Source organism: Micromys minutus (assembly GCF_963924665.1).
Source record: "Micromys minutus genome assembly, chromosome: 24".
NCBI lineage: Eukaryota > Metazoa > Chordata > Mammalia > Rodentia > Muridae > Micromys > Micromys minutus.
In genome coordinates this window covers 8,499,824-8,515,282 of record NC_137959.1, presented here as the reverse complement: position 1 = coordinate 8,515,282, position 15,459 = coordinate 8,499,824, and the positions used below count along the sequence as shown (strand labels likewise).

At 47.1% G+C, this 15,459-nt stretch overlaps 1 protein-coding gene across 1 annotated transcript in view; it reads right to left on the bottom strand.

Annotated features, from left to right (window-relative positions):
* MGAT4D (MGAT4 family member D) overlaps positions 1 to 5,656 on the bottom strand; it is a gene marked incomplete at both ends in the record, with an annotated part of 33,956 nt that extends 28,300 nt beyond the window's left edge. Inside the window, one exon of the mRNA XM_080936635.1 lies at positions 5,563 to 5,656. Within this exon, the coding sequence (XP_080792761.1) occupies positions 5,563 to 5,656 (94 nt within the window). The remainder of the gene's footprint in view (positions 1 to 5,562) is intronic.
* Positions 5,657 to 15,459: the final 9,803 nt, after the last annotated feature.

The window sequence follows — 15,459 nt, the reverse complement described above, 5'->3', positions numbered from 1 at the left end:
GGCAAGCTTTGCCTGGCAGAGAGACAGTCTACAGGACTTCAGACATTTGATGTGAGCTGGAACTATTTAAGGATAAAGGACAGTGGGGCCTCAGTCTCACTAGCAGCGGGTTCACACTCAGGGCCGTGGGGCTGCAGTGTCAGACAAATGAGCGGCCACCATCAGTTGTGAGCTTGTTGGGAAGGTGTTTCTTAGCCCAGCCTTGCTAAGTTAGAAAGGACATTTTACTGAAGTCCTGAGAAGAGAAATCACAGGCCCCTGCTGTCATTTTCTCTTTATCACCACTGAGGCGGTAGTCCTTCAGTTGTACTCTTTGCCTCTTGATTGGCCACTCACTCCTCAGAAACGATACCGAACTAGAAGAGGCTCCCAGAGGCTCACTGCATAGTCTAAACTGCCTGCCTTGGTTTACAAGGTCCAACACAATATAGCCACGACCTGAGGTTATCTGGTGCAATTCATCTGAGGAATGATGAAAGGCACTGGATTACACTGTGCCTGTGCCCCTCACTGGATTATACTGTGCCCCTCACTGAATTATACTGAGCCTGTGCCCTCACTGGATTATACTGTGCCTGTGCCCTCACTGGCTTATACTGTACCTGTGCCCTCACTGGATTATACTGAGCCTGTGCCCCTCACTGGATTATGCTGTGCCTGTTCCCTCACTGGATTATACTGTGCCTGTGGCCTCACTGGATTATACTGTTCCTGTGTCCCTCACTGGATTATACTGAGCCTGTGCCCTCACTGGATTACACTGTACCTGTGCCCTCACTGGATTATACTGTACCTCTGCCGCTCACTGGATTATACTGTGCCTGTGCCCTCACTGGATTATACTGTGCCTGTGCCCTCACTGGATTATACTGAGCCTGTGCCCTCACTGGATTATACTGAGCCTGTGTCCCTCACTGGATTATACTGAGCCTGTGCCCTCACTGGCTTATACTGTACCTGTGCCCTCACTGAATCATACTGTACCTGTGCCCTCACTGGATTATACTGAGCCTGTGCCCCTCACTGGATTATGCTGTGCCTGTTCCCTCACTGGATTATACTGTGCCTGTGGCCTCACTGGATTATACTGTTCCTGTGTCCCTCACTGGATTATACTGAGCCTGTGCCCTTACTGGATTACACTGTACCTGTGCCCTCACTGGATTATACTGTACCTCTGCCGCTCACTGGATTATACTGTGCCTGTGCCCTCACTGGATTATACTGAGCCTGTGCCCTCACTGGATTACACTGTACCTGTGCCCTCACTGGATTATACTGTACCTATGCCCTCACTGGATTACACTGTACCTGTGCCCTCACTGGATTATACTGTACCTCTGCCGCTCACTGGATTATACTGTGCCTGTGCCCTCACTGGATTATACTGAGCCTGTGCCCTCACTGGATTATACTGAGCCTGTGTCCCTCACTGGATTATACTGAGCCTGTGCCCTCACTGGCTTATACTGTACCTGTGCCCCTCACTGAATCATACTGTACCTGTGCCCTCACTGGATTATACTGAGCCTGTGCCCCTCACTTGACTATACTGTACCTGTGCCCTCACTGGATTATACTGAGCCTGTGCCCTCACTGGATTATACTGAGCCTGTGCCCTCACTGGATTATACTGTACCTGTGTCCCTCACTGGGACAAGAAACAGGAAACAATGTCAGTCGATTTACTTACTATTCTGTGTAAGCTGACAATCTCAATCAACTGATTATAATTGTTAAAATGGAGTCTGCAAAGCACCCTAGGAACAGGGAGGCCAGGGATCCTGGGAATCATGTAGGAAGGAGTTTTGAGCTAAGCAGGCATTTGAAAACTTGAAGAACATGTAAATTTTTCTCATATGGCAACAGGCAAGGAAGGGCGTTCCAACTAAGCACACACTCCTGTAAATGAACAGTGGGAAACAGTCTGATGTACTTAGAAGTAATTAATTCACTGAGGCGGTTAAGGGCCCACTGTGAAGAATTGGCAGTCTGTTTTCAAGTTTTCCATTTGCTTGCACCCAAATGTCATCCCCAGAAAACAATACCTGAGGTGTTAGTAGGCAAAACTAACAAAGAAGAGTGCGTTTCAGATTGCTCTCCAAACTACCTAAAAAGAGTCAAATTACACTACAGTCAGATCTCCTAAATTCCCCGTGTGTGGGTCTCCCTTTTCCTTGGGGGATCGGAGGTTAATTGGCCACTGGCCCACAAAGGCAGAGGAAGCAGATGTGGCAGGGTGGGTGGATGGATGGGTGGGTGGATGGATGGGTGGGTATAGATAGATATGAGGGGTGAAGATTAGCTCTTAAGAACAGAAGTTCCCATAAACCATTGGTACTAATGTAATGGTTCCGGCATAGCAGCTGGCCCTGGTAGAACCAGAGTGGTGCTGCTCTGATAAGCAAGATGCTTTTGCTTCAGAACTGAAGTGACCCGAGAGTTCTCCATGAGAAGTTGGTGTAAATTCAAAATTTCCAAGTCCTCACCAAATGTCCAATTTCCTAAGTAAAAATCCCGGTGGTGGGGGTGGGGAGATGGCTCACCATCTAAGAGCCTTTGATGCTCTTTCAGAGACTCGATTCTGAGTCCTAACCCTCAAATCAGACAGCCTGTGACCACCTGTAACTTCAGCTCCAGGGATCTGACATCTTTTTCTGACCTTCCTGGGAACCCATGCCTATGACCTACCTGTACTCAGACACTTTGTTTAGATAAATAAAGAATCTTCTAGAAGTTAAAAGGCTGAACAGTGGGAGCAGTTGCTTGGTCTCTGGAGTGGCCATGTTTGTTAGACATTTCTGTTACAGTTTCCTTTGCTAATATTGACACAGATACATCAGATTTCCCTTGCCTTAGATTTGCAGTTGTATTCAGTCTACAGTTCTGGAAATTTTGTCTTTTAAAGGTGCTTCTTGTGAACATAATAAAGACATTTTACACCCAATCAAAACATATATCAGCACTTGGAGCATTTACTACAATTACTGGCTCAGTTTCGCGTTGTGTTAGTTTCAGTGAGTGGATCTTGCAGGAACCCCTGACTTACTGAGTCGAGTATGAATTCTTACATTCTACTACCCTAATCTAAAGCTTAGTGTATCTCCATTTCCCCAATTCCCTTCCCATGCAGTGGTCAGCCTACACTGGTGCCCTGGAAAGATACATATTTTAACTTCCAGAAGACATCCTCACGACTGTTTTGAGTACTTCTCTCTGCCACCTGGACATGGGGGCTTTTCTTTCTAGATTGGCTTCATGGATGTCAATAATAATTTATGTGTTTGCCATACTCCTAAGAGCCCAGATCTTGCTGGGATTTATTATACTCCTGCATTTGTAGAGGTGTGTAGGGGAATTTCCCTCCTCCAAAGAGAGCCCAGAAAAGATTAATATATATATTAAAATATATATTATGCTTTAATTATATATAGTTATATATAATTAAATATATATTTAAAAAGATTTATATATATTAACACACACACACACATATATGGTGTTCCAAGGTGAGCCATTTCTCCCCTAATTTAGGCTGAGGCATGTTTCTCTGAAAATTGCAAATCACTGGGCCACAAGACATCCTGTTACCAGCTGGAGAGGATCAAGGATGCGAAGAACCAGCTAAATCAAGATGGGACATCTGTGAAGCTGCTTGCCAGGCAGGCAGCTTAGTGGCGTACATCTCCAGTTAGCTGGGACCCAAGTCAGTATTGCAGGTTCACCGAAAGCTTGCACCTGCTTGATGAAGAAGCCCTAGTCACAAGGGTTGAGACTAATGGGCCACATCAACGAAAGAATGACCAGCTGGGAGACCCCAGCAAGACCCCAATGTAGCCACCAACAACCCCATCAAACCACCAGGGGACCCCACCCTAGGCTCTCCCCACACTTATCCGCAGAGAAGCACCACAAAGGTGCAAACGACAGTTGCCAAAGGTGGCACCATGGTGCCTCTCCATCCGAGGTCTTCTGGTAAGACCCACATTGAATCTTGTCCATTTGAGGCTCCCATGAATGAGACAAGAGATCAGGGATCAATGTAAAAGCGGGGAGGTTTATTAGTCCAGTGCACTGGGGTGGCCTAAATCCAGAGGAGAGACGACCCCAAACTTCCCGTTAGTATAGTTTTTATACATCTTGTAAAGGGTGGGCTATAGCAGTGGTGATTAGGCATACAAGCATCTGGTGGGGTCATTTGACGTTTAAGGTGATTGGCTGCTGCCAACTTGAGCTTTATTTGGGGTTCTCTCGGCCCACACTCCAGGGGCTAAACTGTCTAGATAAGGTTGGGACATTTCTTCCTGGGAGGAAGGGCTGCTTGGTGCCCTGAAGACATTTCAGAGACCCTGGCTAGATAAGACTGAAGCATTCTTTCTTGGAAGGGAGGGCTTACCGGGCGCCCTGAGGCTGATGGGAAGTCATCAGCGTTTTCTTTTCACTCTTCTGTGATCTCATCCTCTATGCCCCACCAAGTGGCTTCAGCTTCTCCCCTCCTTGGATTGATTACGGGGCATTCTACCTTGTGCCACCTCCACGGGTTCCACACAGCTGGCCCGGGATACCGTCCTCTTTTCTCGCCACCAACTCTGGGGCTCATGCTGCAGTCCTAAGCTTTAGCTGTATTTGTTCCCCCCATAAGCACTGTGGAAACCCCACAAAAAGGGATTCTCTGCTTCTGTCCTCGTTCATCTATTTCTTACAACAGGACAGCTACTGGTTCATTCACTCATTTACCCGATCGGTTATTTAAAAAAAAAAAAAGGTTTGTTTTGTTTGTTCTATGTCATACAGTGTTTTTTTGTTTTTTTTTTTTTTTTTTTTTTTTTTTTCTGATCACTAACTAGGTTCACATCAGGGAACAAAACAGACAAAAACAGAGAAGCCCCCCCTTCCTCCCCCTCTACCCTCTCTACCTCCTCTGCCCCCTCTGCCTCCTCCTCAGAGTTTAAATATTCTCATACAAATCAATTATTAGCCCCACGAATTTAGAGTAAAACAAAAAGGCTGTCTGCCCATAAAATTCGTCGGTGTTTGTTTTTGGAGACAGGGCCTTACTATGTAGCTCTCTGGCTGGCGTGGAACTCATTAAGATCTGCCTGCCTTTGCCTCCTGAGTGCCCAGATCAAACATAAGCTAATTTGTAAAGGGAGGAAAGACCAGATCTGTCTTTCTGTAAGTGCTCCCAAATTCTCTGAAAATATTTAAAGCTATTGAGAAAGGAGAAAGAAAGTCCTGGAGCCTCTTGAGATGTATGGAAGAGATCTGAAGGAGGGTGAGAAGAGAGGGGCAGTTTTGGAGGGACCCCTAGCATGAGGCCGATCCATCAGCGCGCTTCCCACGTCCTGCCGTTTACAGCCCAACCGCCACTGGACGTGGGTGTGTCCGCAGCCGAGGAGGGGGGCAGGGGACCGCCATGGTCTCCCTTGTTTCCCTTCCTTCAGTCCTAGAGCCACGACGCTGCCGCCCGCTGGTGATGGGGTTCTGGAGAGGCAGGATGGAGCGCGCCCCCATCTCTCTCATCCCCCACTATCGCGTCCACCCCACCCCACCCCCACTTACTGGTTTGGTTCAGCCTGGAGATGCAGAAACAGGAGAAGCCCAAGAGCAGGACAGCAATGAGGGCCAAGAGCAAGTTAACGTTCTTGGTCTTCATTGCGCTGGTGTCAGAGCCAGTGGAAGCGACAGGCGTCACGCCAACACCAGACTGCACGGCGGCCAGGCACAGGCTGCGTCCTGGACCCCGCGTGCCTGCTCCCCCTCCCACAGGGCCGTTGCAAGGGTCCTCAGCAGTTTTGCCCAGTCACATCGCGGTCCCCTCTAAGTGCACTTTACAATCCTCTGGCAAGAATGTAAAAAATTGTGGGTAAGCCCCGGGCTACCTGGCCCTGACTAGACACTATCAGCTTATTTTCCTGCAAGAATTCATCAGATTTTGATTCAAAGGTGTGAAACACATGGCTCAGCCCCTTTATCCGTGTTTCCCATTTACTCTGGTCTCTCTTGGAGACTTGAGCAGTGTTTGGGCGATGCACAGTCTCTTCTGCAAGGACCCCTTTGAAAACTTTAAAAGATTTAGACACGCACCGGCTTGAGAATGCTGTGCTGAATACTAAAGGCGGGAGTTGTATGGAGAGCCTCGAAGAGGGGGGCAAACAGAGCCCACAGCTACTTCACCTCTCTGCTCCTCCAGCCCCGCCCCCACCCGTTCCCAGGCGTTTGCTGAGCGCTCTTGGAAGCCACGAGGCAAGCAAAGCCAGCTAGGACAGACACACAACCCCACTGGCTAGGTTCTGAAACTTAAGTCCTTACTATAGAGAGCCCAGAGAAGGAAGGTATCCTCAGAAAGACATCATGGCAGCTTCTCTGTGTTGATTGGAGCACCAAGTTGGTTTTCATAGTCTTTCTGCTTGCCTGTCTCACCTCAGTATGTCTAAGCCTCTCCTTCAAGTTCTATGCTGCCAGAGCCCCTCAGTTTTACCAAGGGCATCGGCTCATCTGACCGACATTACACCCATTGTTTATAAAATGTTTACAGTCCGTAGGAACATGTTTCTAGACCCGGGCTTCTGCTGTCACTGCCCTGATACCCGTGTTGCTATGGTGACTTCCAAACTAGTGCCACCCTTGGCTGTTCACACTTCATCCAATAAGATGGTTTTCCTAGTGCACTGCTATCTGCCTAGAAGTTCCTGTCTTCCTGTCTTCACCTAGAAAATGAGCGATGTCATTAATTACAACCCAGAGCGATGCCAAACTGCCAGCGTCTGGTGTGCGCTCAGGCTTCAGGGGAAAGTCCTGAGGGTGCTGAGGCCAAGTGGAGTACAGCTACCTTCCAACCGTGCAGTTCAGGAGGAGGGATAGGAAGTCATGTGTGTTACCGGTTCCCTAACACACACACACACACACACACACACACACACACACTACACACCCCACACACACACCCCACACACATACCACAGACCACACAGACCACACACACACACACACACACACACACCACAGACCACACACCATACACACACACATACCACAAACCACACACAGCACACACACAGCACACACACACACACACCCCACACACCTTACACACCCCACACACACACCCCACACACATACCACAGACCACACAGACCACACACACACACACACACCACAGACCACACACCATACACACACACATACCACAGACCACACACAGCACACACACAGCACATACACACACACACCCCACACACCTTATACACCCCCCACACACACCACACACACACCACACATACACACCACAGACCACACACCATACACACACACACACATACCACAGACCACACACACCACACACACAGCACATACACAACACACATACATACCACACACAAACACATACACACCCCATACACAGCACACACCCCACTTGCACCACATACACACCACCCACACACCACACCCCACAGACAACCCCCACACACCACATAGACACCACACACACATACTACACCACACACACACCACCCACACACCACACCCCACACACATCACCCCCCCTACACACACAATTTTCAATGGTTTGGTGGTTTGAGCAACAATTTTCTGGGTCCTCCAAATGAACTATCAATGTGATAAAGTTTGTTCTGTGGGAAAGAGAATTTGGTCAGAGTGCCATTGTCTGAGTTACTCGGACCCTAGCACCCACAAATGGGGAAATGCTTTCGCTTACCAGCCCTCAGGGTGAGTACCGAGTGCATCTCTCACCCACACTGTTTCCAGCGATGAGTTCTGACGTCAGTTTGACAGCTTAGCCCCTAGGATTCTCCTTGCTGAGATTCTCTTGTTTTGAGAGAAGGTAAACATGGCCTTGCACAGGCCCCAGCACTGCCCTGGGGTGTTCAGTAGAGAACCAGGCTGTCACACAAAACGTTATTCTAGCCCAAGATGAACTGAGGGTCAGACTTCCTAGAGCCACCTTGGGGACTGCATAGTAATCCTATATGTTTACGGGAACTTACGTTTAGACCTCTGTGCACAGATCTCCACGGGGTTCACATTACTAAACTAGTGGCTCGGGATGAATGAGGGTCAAATAGATCTACTAAAGGTAGCTAGCTGCCTGGGCAGCTACATTAAGAGGTTGCCAGGTAATCAGTCTGGAATTTTGTTCACCTTACCAAAAAAAAAAAAAAAAAAAAAAAAAAAAAAAGGATCTTTTCACCCTGGTCACTTGTGAGCTCCAGTATCAGTCCTTTGGAAACTCTACCCAGTCTCCCACGAGCACACCTCTAGCGCTGTGGTATTCAGAACACTCATTCCTCAAGACTTACATATTCCTGTCAACAGGGAACATCGGCTACAGCCCACAACTCTGTAATCACTTAAACATTGCCTAGGACAAAGAAGTCCTTCCACCCTCAACGGCTCAGCCCCTGTATGCAACTGGGTTTTTATACTTGTATCACGATGACACAAGAATTCTTACGCATCAACCAAGAAACTGTTCTGTCATGGTGGAAAGTGAGCTGAGGTTCAGTTTCAGGTCCCGTGACCACTGAGCAGCAGAAGCCGGGTGAGAATTCATATTTGAAAAAAAAGATGGTATACCTGTTCGGCTTATCTGTCACAATTCCTCAGAGAAGCCTCTCAAGAAATGAATTGTGTGGATTTTGTGGTGCAGCTTTTTGATGTCTCTAGTGATAGAACAGGCAATTCCTATTGTAATACCATTTTCTGCTCTTAAGATAGGCGGTATGTTATTACGAGAGCTCCGCGGCATGCAGACTAATGTTTTCTCTGTCAGGACAACTATGCCAATGACTGCCACAAGGTGGCAGTACTATTTCAGCCAAAACCTTTGCATGAGCCCAGAAACTTTCAAAATCCTTTGAATGTGCTGGAATCCTAGGTTCCTATAACTGATAGTGTGCATTTTCATAGCTTGCCAAACAGACTCTTCTTAAATTATTTTATTCTTTGTGAGTTTCACACCATACACCCCAGTCCCACTAATTTCCCGTCCCCCTCTATCTACCTTTCACCCTTGCAACCTCCCCACAAATAAAAAACAAAGAAATAAACAGAGCATAGAAATCATCCCATTGTGGAAGCTGTAGTGTGTCAGTGTGTCCCACAGTGTACCCCTCTGTCCACACATCTTCACTTGCAAATGTTCGTTGCAAATGAGTCATTGGTCTGGTTTGAGACTCTGGCTTCTATGACACCATCAATACTGGACCCTCCCAGGGACTCCTCCTGGTTCTCCTGTTGTTGCCCTGTGTCCTGGAGATCCTGCAGCTTTGGCTCAGCAGGACTGACCCTCTCACATGTTCCAACTTAAAGCTCTGGATCTCAGCCTGGGTAGTGGGTGGGCTGGTCAGCACATGGCTCTCCCTTATCTGCACAATCAAGGTGAACTCACCACACTGTTCAGCTAGGCCACCCAATGTGGCAGAAGGCAGGTCAGCTCTGCCCTTGGGCCAGGGTAGGTTGATGTCAAGGGGATACATGATTGGACAGTAGAGAGTGGGGTGGGGACAAAGTCTTTGTAAGGCGGGAGAGGGGATGAAGGAGGAGAATCGACATGGAAGACGAAGGCTCTGAGTAGCCATAGGTAGTTAGGTATACTTTCTAAGAGATGTATTTCTATAGGTCAATTTATCTTATCTAAGTGGGTAGTTTATAGTTTGTCAACTGGTTGTAAGCTTATTGTGCGGATGGATTGTGGATTGAGAATTTAACATATAAATCTGATTGACAAATTACTGATTGTTGAGTCATGATTTTACTAGACTGTGGAGTGAGTCCACATGGGACCAGAAGCAGCAGACTCATTTTTAATATTTACCTCAATAAGCAGGCTCACCTGCACCTACGCCACCAGAGGTAGTTCCACTGTGCTGCCAAGTTGAGACACAGGGCTCACTCTTCCAAGTGCTGCAGCCTGTGAGAGGCTGGGCCAGCTCAACCACTCTCACACCCTGGGGCTGGCTCACTCATCAGGGCCAGTGACACTGTGTTGTCCAGGACAGATACAGGGCCCACCCTCCCACCAGTGAGGGACAGGGCCAGCTCTCCCAGTTGGTGGGGAGGTGGGGGAGAGGATCATCCCGCACCCGCTCCACCTCATGGCACCTCAAGCCAGCTCTCAGCCAGATTTACTGTGCTGCCCAGGTTAGAGTTTCATCACTGTGAAGGGAAAACATGACCAAGGCAACCTTTACAGAAGAAAACAGTTAATTGAAGCTGGCTTACAGTTTCAGAGCTTCAGTCCATCATTCTCATGGTGAGAAGCATGGCAGCCTGTAGGCAGACACAGTGCTGGAGGAGCCCAGAGTTCTACATCTTGATCCACGGGTAGCAGAGGAGGATACTTGTCTGCAGGCAGCTGATTTTTTTATTGGGTGGGGTTTGAGCACTAGAAGACCTCAAAGCCAGTTCCCACAGTTACACACTTCCTCCAACAGCGACACACCTCCTAACAGTGCCACCCTCTATGGGCCAAGCGTTCAAACACACGAGCCTATGGGGGTCAAACCTATTCAAACCACCACACCAGGCAAGAGGCCCTTCATGACCAGTGACCAGCTATCCTGACTGTAGGCAACTGGTGAGAGGTTGGAGGGAGAACATTGCCTACTAGACCACACCGCCTCACAGCAGACACATGGTGGAGCCAGCCCTCCTTTGCTCTTGCCCTTGGGTCTAGCTCACATGAACCCCTGCCACCAGGGTCAGCTCACTGTGCTGCCTTGACAAGGAACATGGCCTGCTCTCCAGAGTGCTCCCACTGGTGAGGGGTGGGGCCTGCTCTCCAGAGTGCTCCCACTGGTAAGGGGTGGGGCCAGCTCTTCAGAGTGCTCCCACTGGTGAGGGGCGGGGCCAGCTCTCCAGAGTGCTCCCACTGGTAAGGGGCGGGGCCAGCTCTCCAGAGTGCTCCCACTGGTGAGGGGTGGGGCCTGCTCTCCAAAGTGCTCCCTCTGATTTCTACTAATATGTCACAGACAGACATTGTCCTCTGCAGCTGTTTAGAGGGAACAGAAGATAGCAGTGTAGATTAGGATTTCTGCTTTCACTGATTAACAAGGGAAAATGGGACTTCCTGTGTTCTCCGGGAAGGTGGCACAACCTGGCATTCACTATAAAGGATCACTGGGACAAGTCTTGGGCTTTCGTTTTTCCTGTCTTGTTGAAACTACATGAAGTTTCATAAATCTCAGAAAGACATTTGACTTGGATAGAGTAATGACGGTGAGAGTAGCCAAGCACATTCTAGTTTTGTAGAATCAAGAGCTACGTGTTTTTTCTGTTTCTGCCTCTGCAGTGTCATAGTGATTTGGGACTACACACTGTACCTTTGTTTCACATCCTAAGCTTCCATCTCTATACCTTAATGCTGCCCCTTTTCTGTCCTGCTGGGCTTTGAGCATACTTTCTACCATCATTATGGTCCATACAATAATTGAAAAATGTTTCCTCCCATCCTCTCTGGCTCAGTGTTGACCAAATCATACACCTTGCACTAGTCACACAAATCAAATGACATTTTCTTCTTAATTATATACAGTACACATTACAATGCCTGAACACCTAACCAGGAAAACTTAAGGGAGAAAGGCTTTTTCTGGCTTACAGTTCCAAGGGGGAGAGAGACCATCTTGGTGGAGAAGGGCATGGTTTGCAGGAGTGTAGTGGTTTGGCCACAGGGAGTGGCACTATTAGGAGGTGTGGCCTTATCAGAAAAAGTGTGTCACTGTGTAGGAGGGCGTTGAGAACTCCTATGCTTAGGTTCCTCCTCATGTGGAAGAGAGTCTTCTTCCTGGTTGTCTGTAGAAAACAGTCTTCTTCTGGCTGTCTTCTGATCAACCAGGCTCCTACTCTTTGTCTTAGGATTTCTAGTATGAAGAGATACCATGACCAGATACAACTCTCATAATATTTAAGTAACATTTAGATAGGACCAGCTTACAGTTGATCTTCTTCTGGAATAATGACATCTATAAAAGTCACTTAGGTTCAGTGTTATAAGCTGCAGACAGTAGATGTCTGTAGGTCACATTACATCAAAGACCTGAGTGTCTCTGGACTTTGGTTCTGGGGCCAATCCCTCATAAATACCCACAGATGATATTTTGGTCTCGAGGCCATCCTGAGTTCATGCGCAAAGACACAGGGTTGTTGATTTGGGGTCCTGAGGACCAACTGCTTGAACCACAACATGTGGCCAGGCCAAGCAGCCCTCACCTTTCAGCCTCTCCGATCAGGTCTTATAGCTTTTTAACCTTAAGAAATGGAGATACAGCAGTGTGACTAAACATTAAAATCAAAGGCTGGGAAGATGACTAGATAATATGAAAGAGCAACAGAGGAACACACACACACACACACACACACACACACACACACACACACACACACTGTAACCAGACTTCATTATAATGCAGCCTTTGGGTTTTTTAAAATATCTAATAAGGTCTGAAAGGGCACACAGTTTAAAGGGGAGACCTAGAGAGCAGATAAAGAAGGCCCCATTTTCTCCTGGGAGGCAGAATCTCATCTTAGTACCTCACTACTTCTTAGGCAGCTCCAAAGAAGAAGAAAGTCAAAGAGCATGCAGTAGGCATCTTTTCCTGTAATAGAGAATTGAACATATTATCCCCCCCTCTATATATATAAAACTATACTATACAACTATACAATACTATATTGTATGGGGAGATGTTCTATACAATACTATACTATATATAGTATACTTTACAATACAATGTTATACAATACTATACTATACAATACTATACTATATAGTATAGTATACTATACAATATTATACTATATAATACAATACTATACTATACAGTACTATTCTATACTATGCTATACAATATAATACAATACTATACAATACTATTCTATTCTATACTATACTGCAAAAGAAAACAAAAATCCGGCTGAGTGAAATTCCTTGGTGGAAGGAAACTGGCAGCCAGCGCCTCCACAGGGAAGGAGCTTGCCTGCAAAGATCCAGGGGGCAACTAGAACCACAAAGAAATTTCCTCTACATTTCCCTACTCTAACAGAGAGCTGTGTACTAGACTGTGAACTTTCAGTGGGCTCTGGGTTTACCCTTCCCCCATTAGATTTGATAACTCTTCCTTGATTGATCCTAATTTCGAATTCTTCCACTTTCCGGGCATACTCATTTTCAAGATTTGCCAATCAGGGCCTGCTTGGTAACCTATAAAATTGGTCATTCAAAAGCTGTAGAACAGCAAGCAGCTTGCTGCAGAGTGTATAGGAGGAAGGCTGCCTCCAGTGCTCCCAGGGGATGTACTCACTGGAGGCTCCCTGCTCCTGAGCTCTGGGTAGGGAGCTCATTTGAGCCTCCTCTAAAATGTGGCCAGCAGCTGAGGCAGAGGGATTCATTCACTCCTCCAAGAGTATACAATCTGGCTGGCTAAGAAAGGAATTGTCTCTGCAGCTGCTTCCAGCCTCCAGCCCCACTGTCTCTGACACATCCCACCCCTCCCCCAACTCCCTCCCCTCCTCCCACCTTCTCCCTCCACCCAGTCCCCAACTGCTGTAGACTTCCAGATTTGTAGCTTCAGAGCCTCCAGGCTTCTGGCTTTGCTAGGCTGGTCCAGTGACCTACTAGAGCTGAGTACTTCCAGGAGCTGGGGAAGCCCTGCTGCGAGTTCAAATGCCTCTGAATAGTAAACCTACAGGGCAGTCTGTTAAACTAGCTTTACCTCGCAAAGGCTGTTAATCCTAGACTGACAATAACGTGTCTTTGCAGTCTGCCCTCTCCATTCTTAGAGGGGGGCTGGACAAGAACTTGATTGGAGATAGGGAGGGAGATGGTCTCCACCAAATATTTCACGTCTATGGGGCAGAGGTGGTGGTTTATTGTCTGTCCTTCATAGATTTGTGTTCTACAAGTAGAATCTACCTTTAAAATGGAAAAGCATATACTGCTTACTTAATCTGACCTGATAAAGAGGATGGGGCACAGACAAACACTGGCTTGAATATTTCTGGAAGTATAAGGAACTAATAATGGTTGGTTGTGACAACAGGAATAAGGAGCTGGGACTCTTGTTTGGGTGGGAGGCTAAATAACACACACCCATCCACCCACCCACCTGCCCATTCTATCATCCACCTATCTATCTATCTATCTATCTATCCATCCATCCATTCATCCATCTATCTATTTATCTATCTATCTATTATCTATCTATTATTTATCTATCTATCTATTATCTATCTATCTATCATCTATCTATTATCTATCTATCAATCATCTATCTATTATCCATCTATCTATTATCTATCTATCTATTATTTATCTATCTATTATCTATCTATCTATTATCTATCTATCTATCATCTATCTATTATCTATCTATCAATCATCTGTCTATTATCCATCTATCTATTATCTATCTATCATTTATTATCTATCTATTATCTATCTATCTATCTATCTATCTATCTATCTATCTATCTATCTATCTATCTTTTCTTTCAGACAGAACCTTAAGTAGCCTTGAACTCCAGATCTCCCTGCCCATATCACCCTCTGGCTGGGATTGCAGTTATGAATCAGCATGCCCAGTTCAAGAATTCCCTTTGTTTCATGTTATTTTTAACATTTGTTGTATTTAGCCTCCTCTCCACTTGGCTCTTTCTTTTCCAACCCACCAGCACCCTCATTGTTCCATCAGCATTTCCAACAGGTTCCTAATCCAAAGACCTCTACATTTACTGTCAGGTGGATCAGCCTTCCTCCTGAAGCAGTCACTCACTCCTCCCGTAACGCTTATCCTTACTTTGCTGACTCTGCTGTATGTAATGATCCCTCCCCCTACTCCCTAATCCCCTTAATAACTTTGTTAGGCAGCTTCACCTGATACTATGCTTTTGCAGGTTGGTTTAGTGTGAGTCCCTAGTATAAGTCTTCCTGGCACATACTAGCCAATCAATCGTGCCTTTTGAGGTTAAAAAAAAAGTGCACAAATTATTCCTCCAGTTAAGAAACGAACGTTTGATGAATTAACTATTCCATGTTCGTTTCCAGAGGAAAAAGTCGCAACTTATTGCACACACTAATCTTTTGCGTCATCCATAAAGTTCCTTCGAGCCAAGTTTCCTTTGTGCCTCATAAAGATGGGAAATAATCACTTCGCAGATTAGGAAATGTAGGTGAAAGTGCTGTTGTCACGCCCGCGGAAAGCCCTGAGCAAAGTTTCCAGGCCCCTTCCAAGGGGACCACGTTGGCACTGGGCTGGGCGTGGCAGCTGGCCGTCGTTGCCAGGGGAACCGTCCGGCGTCCCGCACGCCGGTCCGCAGGCCCCTTCCTCCGCGCCAGTGATAGGCTGAGAGCGAGCCAATCCGAAGACGACGAGGAGGCGGGGCGCGCAGCCAGGCGACACCCCGCCCCCGCAGCCTCCGTGCGGACTTCCGGGTCGC